The sequence below is a fragment of the Myripristis murdjan genome, chromosome 3, assembly GCF_902150065.1.
Source record: "Myripristis murdjan chromosome 3, fMyrMur1.1, whole genome shotgun sequence".
NCBI lineage: Eukaryota > Metazoa > Chordata > Actinopteri > Holocentriformes > Holocentridae > Myripristis > Myripristis murdjan.
Window position 1 is genome coordinate 39,367,708 of NC_043982.1, and position 18,155 is coordinate 39,385,862.

The following is an 18,155-nucleotide window of genomic DNA, read 5'->3' on the forward strand; positions in this document are numbered from 1 at the left end:
CATAGATATGTTTCATTCTTATGTTATCCGCAAGGGCAAAATACCTATTATTGTGGCACAAAAGTGCATGTACAGAACTACCTATTGGGCCTTATTTAGCTGACCAAAGATGAAAAATGGGATGTTTTGCAGATTAATTTTGAAACTGCTATTGTAAGAAAATATCTTCTGTTTTGGCAGTAGGTAGGTACAGTACGTTGGTCGTGTGTGGTATTTGAGAAATGACCAAATATATCTACTGGTATGTACTTTGAAATAGATGTGGAGAGCTGGAAACTCAGGCAGACCTTTAAGTTTACAACATAATGGACTTGTCACTGATGGGATGTCAGCTAATATATAAGGACTACAGCAAGTATTTATTTTATTTTATTTATATTTAAAATTTTTGGCTATGTGTGAAAGCACAGCTTCAACCTCGGTCTTTTACTTTCTTCCAAGAGATTTTTTTTTTCCCTACAACCACCCCTAAACTACTAAAGGGCACAGAGAAAAAAAATAAATAAAATAAAAAAAGACTTCCTTCTTCAGTCTCAAGGAGCGGCTGTAACCTTAGCAGAATCATGAAAGCTGACAGTTCATTTTTCACAGGGTCATAGATCGGCGAGTCTTATAAAGTAATGGGCTTTTGGGAGGCGGCTTTATGAGAGCTAAGATAGTTAAGAGACATGTGGAGGAGATGGCACAGGGAGCCGAGGTCCTGCTCTCGCTCACCCAGGGTTATTCCCTCCATGCCGCGGAGAGGGAGGGTGGCACCGCACTCCCAGTAATATAAACGTGTAATAAAGATTAATCTGTTGCTACTCGCCAGGCCGATAGCTTCTAAACTTGCTTGAAATAAGGCTGAAATCACTTCAGAGCCAATCTCAAGACCTTCAGCGAGTGTCTGAGATTCCTTTGTGGCTGTCAGGGAAAAAATGTATATGTGTTTGTCTTGTGTGTTTAATGTGTATGTGTGTGTGTGTGTGGTGAGGGGAAAATTGAATCTGCACTCAAGACACAGGTGTATATCTGCATGACTGTTTGTGTCTGTGGCTTTCTATTGGTTCAGGTATCTGTGAGTCTATTCTCGATGTGTTTTACTGTGAGCGCTGGCGGGCGTTAAACACACACACACTCACCGGGTGCATCTGGCCTCTTCATGCCCCCCATGGGTGCTCCTCCAGCTCCACCTCCCAGGCCGTTGTAGGCGGCGAGGTTGTCGTTGCTGTAGGCTCGGAGGACAGACAGCATGTTCATGTTCATCTGCTGCTCCAGGTGGCTCTGCGGCTCGGCCTTCAGCAGCCCTGGAGGACCTCCGGAGGACGACAGGAGGCCCAGGCCCTGCTGCCACTGCTTCTCCAGGGACAAGGGTTGGCTCTGGGGTTGGGGAACCAGAGAGAGTGGGGTCATGGTGGAGGACGATCCAGCCAAACCAGCTCCACTCATCTGGGGTGGAGGTGGAGAGGAGTCACCTTGGAGCTGTTTCGGGTGGTTCTGGAGGAGATCAGAGGTTGGACTTTCTTCAGTCTCCCGCTCCATGTCCATCTGTCTGTCCTCCTCTCGCTCCTCCTCCTCTTCGGGCACTCCTTCCTCCTCTTCTTCTTCATCGGAGTGATTCGGGCGCTGCTGTCTCTTGGGGGTAGTTGAAGGGGTCTCGCTGGCACTGCACTCTCCGGCTTTTACAACCTCATCATCGGATCCCCCCTGGTCCTCCTCCACCTCTCCACAGGAGCCCCTATCAGACGTCTGGTCATCCCCAGCTGAAGACGCTTCTCCCAAAGCCTGGTTCGGCAGGTCTAACACCTGGTCTGCTGGAGCTCCGTACCCCTGGAGGCCCTGGTTGGCCCTTGGGGATCCATCGTACAGCCCTCCGAACTGCCTGTAGAACTCATTCTGAAAGGGGTTGTGGGGAGGGTCCATGTGGTTGTTCCAGCCTCCCTGGCTCTTCTCTCCGTCTCTTTCTCCGTCTCTGTCGAGGGTCAGGCCGGAGGTTTTGGTGCTCGAGGAATGATGAGAGGAGGTGGTGGACGCCTCTCCATGGAGCTCTTTCCCGGTGTCAGAACGCTGCTGCTGGGCTTTCCCCAGGTGGTTGGCCTGGAGGTGCAGAGCCATGAGCTCCAGAGAGGCAGTGGAGAAGGAGCAGAAGAGGCAGCCATGCCAGGCCACGTTATCCTGGATGGTGACTGAGGAGCCGGGGAGAGAACCCGACGCAGACTCAGGCCGGACAGACACAGACAGGTCCAGCGGCTCATACTGGGATCCGGGCTTGCCTGACTCTGAATTTTTCTTGGTTTCAGCCCTCTCCTCTCTATCTGGATCAGCCGAGGCGGCCCGCTTGGCTTTGGGCTCGCCGCTGTCATAGTAGCGCTGGCTGTGGAGCTGGACTGGACTCTGGCTGTCTTTCATTTCCTTCTTCATGGAGTTGAGCACAAAGCTGTCCATGAAGGCCTGGAGAGAACCTTGAAAGTGGACCCCGTTTCCCATCATGCTTTGGTAGGCCCTGCCCAGGTCAGAAAAGCTGGCGGGGCTGTCTGTTGTTGTCGAGACCAGGGAAGACGGCCCGTCGGCGGAGGTCTTCATGTTCTCAGCCGAGGAAGCGGAATCAAAATGGCGGTCCGCGCGTTCCCTGTCACGATCTCGGTCACGTGGAGACATCATGCCGGGCGACGCCCACTGGTGCGGCAGCAGCGGACCTCCCCTGAAGTCCAGGTTCGGAGGCATCCCCTTGAAAACATTGCGGAGGACATCAGGGCGAGCAAAGATACCACCACTGGCTGTCTTCCCATGATCCTCTTTGTGCTCGGCGGAGGGGGTGTGGCCAGAGGACGGGCCGGTGGTGGCGGCGCCGTTCTGGCGCTCGCGGTGGTGGCGCTCCAGGTGGTACTTCAGACTGGCAGACTGGGTGCCAGCATAGTCACAATGAGGGCATCGGTAGGGTTTCTCTCCTGAGAGGCCAAGAAAGAAACAGAGAGACAGAGAGAGGGAGAAAGATTGAATAATTAACCTGATTATTAGATTGACTGGATATCAAAGCCTATTTATTGGAGCAGGGAATGTGGACCCTAGGGTCATGTAACCTCCCTGAACGATGAAAATGAGGTCAAACGAATAGAGCTAAAAAAAAAAAAAAAAAAAAAAAAAAAAAAAAAGGATATGCATTTCATTAACTACCATAAAATAAGTGGATGTTTAGTAATTGCTTTGCATTAGGTTACCATCCAAACACATGCAAATTAGAAGCCCTAAAAGGGGCCTGAGAGAAAAAGGTGAAAAATATAAAAGAGGACAGGAAGCACTTCAGAAAGACAAAATAAAACGGAGAGTGATAGACACGACGAGATATGAGGAAACCACAACACAAAGCAACATTGAACAGAATTCTGCATTTAATCCTGTCTCTCTTTTCGGCTCTGTTCCATTTGTTGTTTGTGTGTGTGTGTGTGTGTGTGTGTTTGTGTTTGTGTGTGTGTGTGTGTGTGCGTGTGTGTGTGTGGTGGGCTGTGGGTTGGGGAAGAAGGGGGGGTAGGCATCTGAATATGGGTCGATCCAGCTCGATCCAGCCCCGCCAAGTGAGCCATCACTCACATCAACACCATAAAAAACATTTCACCATATGGTGCTTTCAGTCCACTACAAGAGATAATATTTTCAACTGACAACAAAACTGTCTTGATGCTATCTCTGTTTGCATGAGCGAGGGCTGAGGGCACGGCTGGGCCTCCGTTTGTGTGTGTTTATGCGTATCTGTGTGTGTCTGTGTGTGTTTGTGTAAGTGTGTGTGTGTGTGTGTGTGTGTGTGTGTGTATCAGCCTGCGGTGGGCTCATCGTGCCTCTGTTTTGGCCTTGTTTGCTGTCAGGCCTGTGCCTTGGCAATGAGAGTGCAATTTCTCGGACATTCCCTATTTGCAGTTTATCTTGAGAAGCATAAATCAGCCGCGGCAAAAGATCTCCCCAACCATCGCCACACTGCGCTGCACTGGGAACAAAATGTGGATGATACACTTCACTGTAAAACTGAGTCAATGAGAAGAGAAAAGAGAGAGAGAGAGGGAGAGAGAGAGAGAGAAAGGAAAGAAATCTGCAGGCGACATATGTGAACCACATGCTTGTGTTTCAGTGTTGCGGTGTAGCCCTATGATAAAGAACAATGTGATTCACTGAAGTATATACAGATCAAAGTGATTCATATTAAAAGAGCGGGTGAATTTATTGTGTAACATTTACATATACTTATTTACGCTGCACATCCATATTCATGAATATTCTTGATAATGGTAAAACAGCAGCATAATTCTGCCAGAAGTGGATCTTCCATTGGAATGATACTTACTTATGTTGAAATAGAACGCATCCTGCTAGCAATTATAATAGGCTTGGAGTCTGAGCCAGATTTGGATTCATTAAACAATGAACAGAGAGGGAAAAAAATGCTAAGCTTGATTTTTTTTATATACATATAAAAACTTCCCAGAATGGAATTTCTGTTAGAAGGATAACAGATTGTGTGTGTGTGTGAAGAGCGAGAGAGGGGGATTGGAGGGGGAAAAAAAATCAAGAATAAAAAAGGATGTTTGTCAAGTACCGTGTGTGTGTGTGTGTGTGTGTGTGTGTGTGTGCACGGCTGTGTGTGTGTGTGTGTGTGTGTGTGAGAGAGACAGAGCGTCCATATATATATATATATATATATATGGCCATAAAATGTTTAGATTATACACATGGAAACCATTTTATAAACGAAAAAAAAAATTGCATTGTTACGCAAGGCTGGTTTGAATGATTTAAGTCGGGCTGTGTAGTAAATCATGGATATAATTAGCAAATGGCATACTGCTCAAGTAATTTATCATTATTTGGAGGGCACCATTCCAGAAAAAGACTCTGCGATCTGCAGACCTACTGCAGAGTTCTCAAATAAAGGGCCACAAACACCAACTCAATACAATATTGATATAAGAGAGAAAAGAATAGCAGGGAATACAAAAGGAAAAAAAAGAAGAAAAAAAAAAGAAGAAGGTGAAAAAGCTGAAAAGAGAGAGGGAAGAGAGGGAGAGAGAGTGCACACGGCTGAGACAGATTGCCCTGACTATAGATAGAAAGACGGAGTGATTTGATATCTTTTCTTTTACACTAGAGTGGCTATGAAGCATAGAGTATATTTAAAATAAACCACGCGAGATGAGCTTTTAACCCAATAAGTGCTTCTCCTGTGAGCTGCCGAACAGAGGCTCAGTGCTGATTTAATAAGGAAACGTCCCTGATGCAAATGATCATTCTCAATTCCTCTAACTGGACAAAATGATATTCTAGGAGCCAAATTAGACAGAAATTAGACTGATCTGATTTTTTTTTTTTCCTCCCCTGCCTTTTTTTTTTTCTTATAAGAGGTTGTTAATGTTCATGGGGGAAAATAAAGATTAATGCTCCATCCACGTATCTAAAATAGGAATGAAAAGCACAGAAAATTGTATGTTTGACACTCCCCTTTGATGTTTACAGAATAAGCCCGACTAAAAATAAACGCTGCTGCCCTCGGAGAGTGATCAGTTTATTGCAGTTTTTTTTTTTTCCATTAAAACGGCGCATTTTAAATATAACTTACGGTGCGAGCGAGACGGAGTGTGCACGTCCGCATCCACTCGCGTGTTGCATCGGGTGGGGTGTGTGTGAACACATGTTTACGTGTGTGCTTGTCTGCCTGCCTGAGCCAATGTGTGTGTGTGTGTGTGTGAGAGAGAGAGAGAGAGTGTGTGTGTGTCTTAGAGGGCCATTTGGACTGGCTAAGACATCTGCTCCATCATACGTCAGGGGCCTGGTGTGACATCTGGGGAATATACTGTATCCTGCCTTGCAACATTACACACAATTTACTGCTAAAGGTCATTATGTACCCGTTAATCCACTTTTAATTGATATCAGCGCAAACAGCACAACCTCCCAGCCACATGACAGATCACTGCCGCCACAAAACCAGGAAATTGCTATTTGGGAGTTAAAAATAGAACAGTAAACTTTTTTGTTGTTGTTGTCCTCCCCCCACTTTGTTTAACTTCTTGCACGATTTGTTTCTGACAAAAGGTGAACTGCGAGGGATGGCAAAGAGCGGAAACCGATTGCTGTTACTTCTTTGAGTTTGATTTAAAAAAAAAAAAAAAGAAAAAAAGAAAAAAAGGAGCTCATAAACATCTAAGTGACACCTTAGTGGATATAAATCGTCCCTCCCCTGATTGCCGTGCTGGGGTCTTTTTTCCGCCGCAGTATGTTTCCACTTTATGTTGCTTATGCTGATTTCATCTGGCTTTGTGTGAACTGTGACGGCGCCATAGAAACAAGTGCGGGTAAACACCCCGAAACCTGTACGGAGGGGCAATTAAAACGGCTTAATAGATATGACATACTGTAAGATGAATTTCCTTTTTGGCTGGAGAGAGAGAAACGGTGAAAGACGGCTGGTGGGGGGAAAAAAAAAATAAAATAAAATATGTCGATGGGATGTGTGACAGATTGGATGAAAAATGGAAGTTTGCTTTACATCTGTTTCATGTATATAACAGATACATATAGCTAATACTGTCACGGAGAGGGGATACAAGTGTCCACCAAGTGCTTTTATTCATGTATACTGAATGAATTCGAGCAGTGCGGCCGCATGACAGGCATCCAAACAGATGGCGTGACGGAGCTAAAGTAGGAAATACAACGAGGAGAGGTGCGCTGACACAGAAAAAGACACGGCAGCAACCGGAGATATGCTCAAAGGATAAAAAAAAATAATAAAATAGTTGGGAGAAAAAGGAGGGAGGAGTGACAAGGAGTGAGAGGGATGGAGAGGGAGATCACAGGTCCCTCTTGATTCATCCTGATTACAAGGTTAGGTTAAGGTTAAGTGACATGGGCAAGGCCTGCCTCTCCTCCCTCTCTTTCTTTGTCTCTCTCTCTCTCTCTCCTCGTTTAAAGGTGAGCGGGGACTCTTATTGGTTATGCCGCCCTGCCTGAAGTTATGTGTGGCTATTGTCAAGAGCGAGGACCTTTTTATTTTTTACACACAGCTGCTTACTGCTAAATAGTGCCTTGTCCAGAAGGGGACAATCTGGGCCTCTAATTGCTGTCACTGAAGCCTAGATTCATTATGTGACTTTCCCATTAAAATGTGAGCATTAATTTGTATAATGAAATATCACCCTCTGCAGTGTGTTCATTAGCTGTGGCCCCACACTGTAGCGCCACAGCCGCACAATGTTAGCTACCTAGAAAACTGTGGTTAATTTCGCTAATGGATATTTTCCCACTCACTGTTCAAGAGGAAATTAATACTGTAACATTAGCTCTTTAACTTTTGGAGAAATTTAAATTCACTTCATTCCTTTCAAGCTGGCGTTAGCCGCTCATTAATCTCGGCGTTTGCGTCGCACAATGCCGGCTCGACCGGCTCGGTAAGCAACTCCATTGTGTCGCTCACATTGCATTAGGATGAAGGGGGGGGCTCGGGGCCTGTCATCTGTGGATTTCTCCGCATTGTCACCGAGCGCGCGGAGGATCTTTAGCCGCCGTAAAAGTCATCTTGTGGATGTAATCAGGGTGTCACCGCGGAGTAGGTGTGATTAGGTTATAGGGATGATTTAAAGGCCACATGTTGTGGATGCATCAAGCCGGTTTCTGCTCCGTGTGTTGAATGGCTGGTGCTTAGACGGGCCCAGATCCAGGATTAAGTCCCATTCCGAAAAAGCAACACCCTTACTAACCCTCCACAGAGGCCATAGGTGCAGACACATAGGCACAGTAATCCTCTTTACTGAATTCAGTGAGGTGTTTTAAAGGGCATTTTGTAGATCAGCACAGAGGGGTGTGTGAAAGTAACGCTCACATGGAAGCGGATTGGCACCCAGACTGCTGTGTGTGTGTGTTTGTGAGTGTGTTTCGCCCAACGAGTTAACGTCAGGCCCGGGATGAGGCCTCCGCTTCCTCCAGGATGAAAAATGACCCTCGGGGGGATCCTTACTGTACCACTCAAAGCAGACATAAGTCAGCTCTCTCACATAGGTAACAGATGCCCCCCCGCCGCCGTCACTAATAGACACACACGTGCACACAAAAACACACACTCGCAGCACCGTAATGTTGTCGGGGATGGCCCGGCTATGACCTGGATGTGCTGTTTAACACAAGGATCCTAATTATGTCGGTACAGCAGGCGTGCGACCATGCCATACAGTCTCGTCTCTAATTCCCCTTCAGTCCTGAGGTATGCGCCTCTTATTAAGGCACGGAGAGGGGGTTACAGTACGGGTGGTCTCCCATTCTGCCTTTTAAGTGCATGGAGAAGGAGGAGGAGGAGGAGGAGGGGGGGGGGGGGGGGGAGCAGAAGGAGGAGAGTTAGAGAGAGATGGAGAAAAAGAAGAAAAGCTAGCATTGATTTTTCTCAGCTGTGAGGGATTTCCATTTTCAGTTGTGAGCGTTTCAGCCTCCGCGTCTCCGCCGGCACTCAAGGATTACACAGCTCTGAAGTGTAGAGACCGACGGAAAGGTCAGGACGTTCGGACTCTGCTTTTCAAGAACATCTCGAGGATAGCAGTACAAATCTCTGGCGGAGGAGAGAGAAATTACTTAAAGTCTCTGAATCAGCTCTCTCTCCTTCTCTCTCTCTCTCTCTCTCTGTTATGATTTCTGTGATTGTGCGGCTGAGTGAAAGATGATCATATTAGGCCGAGCGATCACCAATAGAAACAAATACCAATTACACTTTCAGAAACACGTGGATTTATGCTTTTCCACTGAACATACGACTATCATATAACTCAAATCAGACTGACAGTGCCTTCTATTCTGCATAATATGAATTCAAGTCGTCGGGATCAAGCCTGTGACCTTTTGGGAAGAGTCTATAACCCCTTGACCGCCCTGTCTTCTGTTGAATAATACAAATAATTAAAGAGCAGAAGTACTGCTACTGTACCTTGCTCAGATATTACTGAAAAACAGTCAAATTTACAGTGTTGGTGTAAAAATCTTCTTAATCAAAAGCAAAAAGTGGCTCATATAAAGTGCAGTTAGGGTCAAAATTACTGAGATATAATTTATATATATAACTCTGAAAACAGTGATTTCTTTTTCAGCTCTATGCATACAAAGACCAAATCAGATCTTTACATTGGAAAGATTATAAAAATAATTTGTCTGTGTACTTTGTGAATAACCTGCACAGAGAAAGTGAAGCTAGATTACCCCTCTCTTCTTTGCTGACTATATATGTAAAGTATATATAAGGATATAAAGGTACTCAATTAGAGCAACATGAGTAAATTTAATTAGTTATTTCCATCCTTGGTAATGCTTGCATGAATCACCATATTGCAGAGCTTGTGTCCAAACAGCAAAACACACCCTTTCCTGTTTAGAAATACTTGGGTACACCGGGTTTGCACTCCGGGATGTGCTGGGAGGGTGGAACCACATCTCTCTGGTGACCAGCTGATGTCACACACCAGACCCACTCGTTGTTGGAGTCCAGCGTCCTTGCTGTAAGGTGCCCTCGCTGTTTTCTAAATGTGACTTTAACCTGGATAGTTAGTGGGGCGTTTCTACCTCGCAGTGGGTTACAACCCTGGCCGCCGTCCACAGTCCACATCATTACTCTGACTGGAGCCTTAACCTCCCAGCGACAGAATGCACCCAGGTTACCGCATGGGACGCATGGGCAGAGGGCACCGCTTTGGAGGTTTTCGGGGCGCTTGACGGGAAACATAAAGCTAAATCTATGAGGCACGTCGTCTCACGCATATGCCCCGAACTGGAGACAGGCCGGCTTTGTTTTGGTTTGAAAGTTATTGAGAGTTAGCGGGTGTGAAATTGCCCTCTGAGTGATGTCATCGGAGGACACTGAACCCTTGTTGTGTTAATTAGAGCTCAATGAAATGATGGGGATGAAAAAACAACTAAAAAAGAAAGAGAATAGCAAAGGCCCCGAGCCTCAGGGAGGGACACTGTTCGGAAATAATATAGTTTCCGAGTTAGACCGTTGCCGTGTGAATATTTTTATTCATTTTTTTTTGAAGACAACACATCATAATCAAACATCTAATGAAGCAAGGGCCGCGGAGAGAATATCTAACGGCGAGTCAATTACATCCAAACAATATTACGAGTTATAGGTGAGAATTATGTGTTACGTATAAAAAGGGTGACAGGGTAATTTTGATGCTGTGATTGGACATTGTGATACTGTGAATCCGGATACTGCGACCATCTGTGGCCATAATTTTGATGAAGTTACTGAGTGAGTAAGATTATTTCTTTCTTTCTTTCTTTCTTTCTTTCTTTCTTTCTTTCTTTCCTCTTCTTCTTTCAGTACAAAAAAAAAAACATAATTCATTTCAAAGTGACAGATCTGACCACTAAAGAGGAATGAAAGAGCGAACGCAGGACCTTGAGTGGACTTTATTCATGTAGCACCTTTCATTCGCACAGAGAGCACTTCAAAGTGCTTCAGCGTGCGACCGTGCCGGGCTGAAAACACACCGTAACACACCTGAAGACAATTACAATGGCATTCACATCAAACGTATAGAATAAAGAATCAGTAATTACAATAAATAAAAGGATAAAAAAAACAAACAAAAACAGTTATTTATAAGCGACACCAAAAGGCTGTGAGCTGTTTGAGGAGTGTCTAACGTTTAGGCGGGGTGTCCCACAGGTTCAGGGTAAAAGCTGCATCTCCAAAACTGTTTGTGGCAACCTTGGGAATGTGTAAAAGCTTGGAGGATCTTAGGGCTTGTGGAGGGATATAAAGTGATAAAGTGAGAGATAGAGAGGGAAGTAATGGGCCATTTAGTGATTTGAAAACTCAAGTTGGAGGTCTGATGCCAATACCACATTAATGTTGCACTAGAATGAATACAGGTTATATATATATATCAGATTTATATGTATGTACAGTTGTCCCTCGCTATAACGCGGTTCACCTTTCGCGGCCTCGTAGTTTCGCGGATTTTTTTTAGTGCATTTTTACATGTTTTTTTGAGAGTGAGAAAATGTTAATGCCTGTCTGAGAAAAGTGTATAAGAAAGAAACCAGGGAATTTCCCAACCAGGGAAATTCTGAATATATAAAGTATAAAGTATAAAGTGTGTAGTGAGGGGTTTTACAGCCTTAAAACATCTATGATAATTGTAAAAAAATAAAGCTGACTACTTCGCGGATTTCGCCTATTGCGGGTTATTTTTAGAACGTAACACTGTATATGTATATATTTGATCAGACTGACTGGCTTCATTGTTTGTTTTTTGCTTTTTTGGGGGCAAAAGGTCTACACCAATATGACACTGTGTGAGTCTAACCTCAGAAGGAATGTCAATACAAATCGTCAAGTAAATTTTGCATGAGGTTCAAATAAATGTTTCATGGCCGGATGAGGAGGACGGAGGCGGCGACACTGACCTGTGTGTATCCGCAGATGGACTTTGAGATGATGGGAGGTGCGGAACGACTTGCCGCAGTAGGGGCAATCCTTGGAGGACGAGCCCAGACTCCGCTCTCGGTGCTGGGACAGAGACGGCTGAACGCTCCCCGCTGCCTTCCCCAGGTCCTCCCCAACATCTGGAGCAGACACACACACACACACACACACGCACAAACACACAAGGAGGGAGAGACAAATGGAAGGTGTGTTGAGTGTCACTTCAAACCAGCCCTCCACACATCACAACACAACACTTTCCTTTCTTTTTTTTTTTTTTTTACCCCCCCTTCTCTTTTCCTCCTCTGTCTGTCTCTCTTTGTCCCTGTCTTCCCCTCTCTCAGGCGAATGTGCAAACGCCACACAAAGTCAAACGCATCAAACGGGTTCACGGGCCGCGCTATTTTCCTCTCTGACAGAACGCTGACAGTTCATAAGCTTTTCAGTTTCTTTAGAAACACCAGCGGCCTGAGCCCCCCCCCTCCCAACCCACACCCACCTCCTCCTCCTCCTCCTCCTCCTCTCCCTCTGCAATGTTTTTCTTTTTTTATCCCCGCTCTCATCATCATCCCTAGCAAGCACATGCCGGATTGTGCTGAAAATTAACAATGCAAAATAAGAAAGAATCAAAAAAAAAAAGGAGAGAGAAACAGAAGAGAGAGGGAGAGGGAGAGCGATTTGGCTGTGTCAGCATCGCCGGATCTCCTCGCGTCTCCTCCCGCGACCTGATTTTGACAGGTAGCTGTCAGAGATATGATAGGGTGATAACGGCTCTGACCCCGCCCTCCGCCACTTCTCCACGCGCGGCGAGGAAGACGACGGCGCGCGGGTTTTTAGCGCTACAACAGTCTGTTATCAGCGCGATCACCTCCCGAATATGAACCTAAAGACGAGCGACGACAGCCTGGGAATGTGTTGACAGCAGCACAATCCGAGGTGAGGGTGTCACCGTCAGATTGAACACGCTGGCCCTGTTGTGCGCCTCGTGTCGAGCCTCTGATGTGCTGACAGTTGCCAGTTTCTCGGTGCAGAGTTTGAAACAACCCGATGGGCAGCAGACCCCGGCGCGACACGGTAAATTCAGAACGCCAGAAAACTTGAAAGCGATATTTAAAAAAAAAAAAAAAAAGAATACACACAACAAGCGCTTGATTTGTCTCGTGTCGCGTCTTGAAGCTGTTAAATCAAAGGTAAATTAAAAATATCTGCACTGGTTCCACTGGCATTTGATGGACGTCGCTGCGCAGAAGGCGGCCGAGTTCAACATCAATCCAGGCGAGCGCGACGTTCTCGCAATTGATTTTATGATACTATGGCATGGTTTAAAAAAAAAAAAAAAAAAAAAAAGTTAAAAAATTAATTGAAAAATTACTAAAAAATCAGACAGCTTTGGAAAGTGTTTTTGAACAGATAACTGAGTCCTGATTTGACAGGTGACAATAGCGGCTATGGACGATGACAGACATCGTCTCAACTTTCATTGGGGAGTTGTGTTTACTTTTCAGCTTTTCAGCTATGGTTCGGGTTCATCACGTCAACATCTATCCTTTCTTTTATTAATATTGACTAATATTCAAAGCACACTGTAAAAAATACTCCGCTTTAACAAGTCATTAAGTGTCATATTCAGTCTTAAAGTCTTGTCTTTCTTACAATGTGCAAAAATCTACTAATCTCTACTACTTTACTACTACTACTTTACTTTTATTGTCAGACACAAGTCTGAAATTTGTCTTGCACCTTGGTAGCTCCATTTACAAACATTTAACATGACACAAACATTTAACATGACATTTTACAAACAGCATTATACAAAAAAAAAAAAAAAAAAAAAAAAAAAAACACATAGTGACTGACGAACAATAACCCTTCACCGTGCCTCAGATCGAGGATTAAGCTCTGTGTTCAGTTTTCGGATTGACTGATGCACAAAAGAGTGCTTCAGTCTAATCTTATGAAACTGTGGAACTCTGTATCTTCGGTTTGATGGTAATAATTTATATTCAGTGGTCAGGACGTGGTTGGGGTTCGAAACAATGCTGTTAGCCAGCCTCAACAAATTATTGTGTTAGGCTGACTCATAAAGTTCTCACATTGTTTCAGCGATTTTCCTGAGAACAATACAATGAAAGAAAATCAGAATAGGGCAGATCGGCCCACTCGTATCGAGAAAATGACACTTGATTCAAGAAAATTCTGGAAACAAGCTGATTAGCGTTGGTAACAAATTTGATTATCTCATCACACCGGGCAGATTTTTTTACCTGGTTTGAAGAAAAATGAGATTTTAACACTGAATATTAGACTAAATGACTTATTAAGTTTTTTTCTGTGCAACTTCCCCCGATGTGAGCCAGAATAAATCCACAGCAACTTCAAAATGCTGCATTCACGCTCATTTTGTGTGTAAGGTCTTTAAAAGTCCGTGGTAGCAAAAACCGGGGTTATTTTTTTTTTATTTTATTATTTATTTATTTTTGGCCGTAAGCACTCACACACCAGCAAAACAGCATCTGTGGCCTACATGGTTACAATTATTTAGCAAGCCGCTCTGCGCGTGACCCAGCAAAGCACAAATAAGGTTAAAAATGTTATTCATTTTCTTTCTCCCAGTCTGGCACATGATTTGGTATGTGCGTAGGAAGGGAGGGCGGGGGGTGGAGGGAGAAGGGAGCCAGCAAGAAAGAAAGAAAGAGAAAGAAAGAGAATCAAAATCGAGCAACCCACTTAGGCAACCACGCCACACAATAAGGAGCATTTTTTAACAGTAGCCTAATCTTTTCTTTTCTTTCGCTCCCCACCCCATTCCACCCCTCCTCTGTTGGGAGTCAAATAAGGTTTACAGAATGGAAAGACCCCAGTCAGCAAGTCCTCTTCCACACTGACACTAAACACACGACTCCATTCAGCCGCCCGACTATCAGGCTGAAGGCTATTTATCACAAGTGAAACTGAAAGGCAACCTAAATGTAAGTCCGCGACAATATGCAGATACCGAACACCAGCTGCCTCCGCTTGCACTCGGCGACGCCGTGCTTCAGCATTGTGCACGCTGCGGGGAGCAAATTCAGATTTAAAAGTAGACGTTGGACGTTTTGGGGTCTCGGGGTCGGATCGTTCCGGGCCTCGCCGTTACAAACACTGTGCGGCTAAGCTTTGCCGAGAAACACACACAACTTTATTATGATTTCCAGTGATCTCGACATTAAATCCCAGAGATCCCAGCGTCTCAACAGACACCAAACACACCATGCTGGATTGCAGGGGAATGTGTATAAAATGATGTGCAGGACATGTGGATGTTTTCTATCTGATGTGTGTCTTGCGTTTGAATGTTTCCCCAAATAAAAGCCTGATGTTGCTTCACTGAAGCGTGGCAGCCAGCAGATATAGAATATGTATGTGACATTGTCATAGAATATGGCGGAAAAAAAAAATTTTTTTTTTTTTTTCTAACTTTGAATCCACTTCAGAGGAAATTTAATTAAAAACGAGTGTTAAAGGAGTTACAATAGAAAACTGCGGCATATCTGAGTTGTTTTTTTTTTTTTTTTTTTTTGCCACAAATCCCTGACATTTATTTATGAATTTCATTAAATAAGATGCATTTAGTTAAAGCACATCCCCTCTGAGTGATGCCGCTTTGTATTTTCAGCTTCATAAAGGATTTTGTAACTTTCACAATGCGACGCGCTGCACAGCAAATCGACGAAATGTGACTGTATGTGAAACAGCCCAGGTGAGATTAATATTTCCTGAGTAATTTCGGCGCTGTGTGATCGTGTCAGCTGCGCCGCCGCCTCCCCCGCCCCGTTCATTTGCATTTTCATTTGAATGCATTTAAAAATGACCTCTAGACAGTTTAAAATAAATAAAAAAAATTAAAAAAAAAAAAAAAGAGAGAGAAAGAATTCCCCGGTGCTTGTGCCAGCGTTGCACCATACTGTAGTCATAGTCGCCTCCTCATAAACATATTTACAGCCGTCTACTGTACAGATCCCTTTTTGGCAAAGAGTCCCCTGATCGTGTAACAGACACCGGCCCACCTGCCCGGCCCAGATGGGGCAAAAAAAAAAAAAAAAAAAAAAAAAAACACCCAAACACAGCTTAGAAACGGGGCGAACATGAGAATACACACCTACATATACACACACACAAACACACACATAGGGGATCTAGTGTCTCTCTCTGTCTGTCTCTCTTCTATCACACACACACACACACACACACGCATGCATGCACGCACACACGCGCGTCCTTGTGTGTCAGGGTTAATAGTGCTCCTGTAAGAGGAAGACACACTACTGAGAGGATGAGAGTGTGCTCTCCTGGCATATAACAGCCCTTCAATAATGAATGGCTTTCACACATTCCCATGCACACACACTTGCATAGACATTTGCACACACACACGCATACACATACACACACACTTGCATGCCACCCTGCAAAGAACTGTAAAATAGAACTTTGGGTGTGCTTTTGTGTATTTATACAGTGTATATGTGTGTGACGTGTGTTTGTGTATGCATGTGTGTGTGTGTACCTGTGTGCACCTGCATGTGTGTGCGTGCACGTCACTCCCAGGCGCTCGCTGGGCGTCCAGCAGGCTCGTCTTTAATCAGTTGACTGATCCTCGGCTTTTAATACGGCTGTTCCAATTACTGTAAAAGTCATCCGGCGCCGTATAACCACAAATATTGACACTTTATTGCACAACACATTTATGACATTTTGAAGGTCACCCCGTATATTACGCGTCATCATTCAGAGCCGGGCGTGCGACGCGAGGAGAGGCTCTCGATCGCCCGTCGACACCCAGCCGCAACCACCCTCGGTGTATTGATTTTCCATTTCCGAGCTCCCTTCTCTCTTTTTTTGTTTTTATGCAAAGCGGACGCACCGCAGGAGACACAACATCAAAATGATTGTCACAGGTGAGCCATCGCCTTCTTATATAAAAGCCTCTGTGAGGGCCCCCGATGCTATAACTCTGTCTCTTTACTCAATGTGTTACACAGATTCATTTGAACAATACAGGTTTTGGAAGGCCGATGCAGATTTTTAAAAACTTTATAGCGGACGATAAGCGCAAATGACCTGTAATCAGCGTTTCATACATTTTATTTCTATCAAGACCGTCATAGGACCTTAAAACTCTCCACTGAAACCAGATCAACAGAATTATTTTGGAATTTGTGGTTGTTTTTCATGCAGGATGGGCAGAGCGAATTGAACATTGCAGTTTTTTTGGATTGTTTTTACATATTCAGGGAGGAACCACCATTACGTCAAGAGGAAACAACGCAACAGGCCAGCACTGAAGCCCAATATTGGCAAACCTAGACTCTGTATCAGTGCAGTGCTATTATTAAATGCTTTACTTTTTGCAATCACTGCCAATGGCCTGAGCCACACTGACATTTTTGTTTTTTGTTTTTAATCTGAACCTGTTTTTTTTTTTTCATGCATTAACTCCTGCATTAAAAAAAAAAAATCACAATTCACAATTCAAATGAAAAACAAAACCACAAGAGATTATGAATTCATGAAACATTCATAACTCTTTTTTTTATTTTAAAGTTTATATTTATTTATTTATTTATTTATTTTGTTTTTTAAGTTACGTTAGCCAATCCTTGTTATCTATCCATCCTGAACCCCCACCCAGCACACACACACACACACCATCCTGTGACTGCACTCGTACCAGAATATCACAGAGATGCGAAGAAAAAGCAAGAAAGAAAGCGAAAAAAAAAAAAGAAAAAAGAAAAAGAAATACATGTATAATTCAGCTGTATCTGATCTGAGACCAGCTCCTCTCCCCTCTGCCTTTACTGGTGTCACGGTGGTGTAATGGAACATGCCAGAACAAAGGCTCTGAGATCAGATTGGAGCAGAGTTGAGCAGGCCATCTGGGAGGCAGGCTGAGTATCAGTCACTCTGCCTGCTGTCTGCTGCACACACACACTTCCCCTCTGACTAACCGGGGTGTGTGTGTGTGTGTGTGTATGTGTGTGTGCGCGCAAGTAGGCGACTGTGTGTGCCACCTCCCCCCGTCCCCCCTCCCACCCATCACACGGCACGTCACCGGGATCTTGCGAGGAAGCGACCGATCCACCAGCGACACGGGGAAACGCCACCAGGGCAGGCGGCATGACTGACTGACAAATATATAAATTGAGATGGAGCTCTCTCTTTCTCTGTCTTCCCCTCTCTCCATCTCCCTGTGTGTGTGAGTGTGAGTGTGTGTGTGTGTGTGCATGCACGTGCACATGAGTACCCCCCGGGTTTGGGCACACAGCCCTATTCCTCTGCTGCGACCACACCCAGTTCCCATTAATGGAGGATAAAAAAAAAAAAAATAAAAAAAAATCATCAACAACAACAGCAAGAAGAAACAACAAAGCCAATGAATGTGTGTGTGTATGTGTGTGTGTGTGTGTGTGTGTGTGTGTTGTTGGGTGGGATGGAGGAGGAGGAGGAGGGGGGTGGGGGGGTTGCCAGTTCCTTAATGGTGCTCTTTCAATCACACTTTGCACTCTAAACGTTCTGCGGTTTTGATTACTATGATATCACTTTCAGGAAATAAAACTGGGTTGGAAAAAAAAAAAAAAAAAAAAAAAAAAAAAGCACATCAGTCATAAAAACACAAGATGTTTTGCCTCGCGCTCGGCCATTATTCTAATGCGTCACGTGACTCCCAGCGTCGAGCGAG

General features: G+C 44.6%; 1 protein-coding gene across 1 annotated transcript in view; it reads right to left on the reverse strand.

Moving 5' to 3' along the window:
- znf536 (zinc finger protein 536) overlaps positions 1–18,155 on the reverse strand; it is a 180,537-nt gene that overhangs the window by 50,749 nt on the left and 111,633 nt on the right. The window contains exons 4-5 of the mRNA XM_030048719.1: positions 11,416–11,574; positions 1,122–2,927 (exon numbers count right to left, since the gene is read on the reverse strand). Coding sequence (XP_029904579.1) covers positions 1,122–2,927; positions 11,416–11,574 — 1,965 coding nt within the window. The remainder of the gene's footprint in view (positions 1–1,121; positions 2,928–11,415; positions 11,575–18,155) is intronic.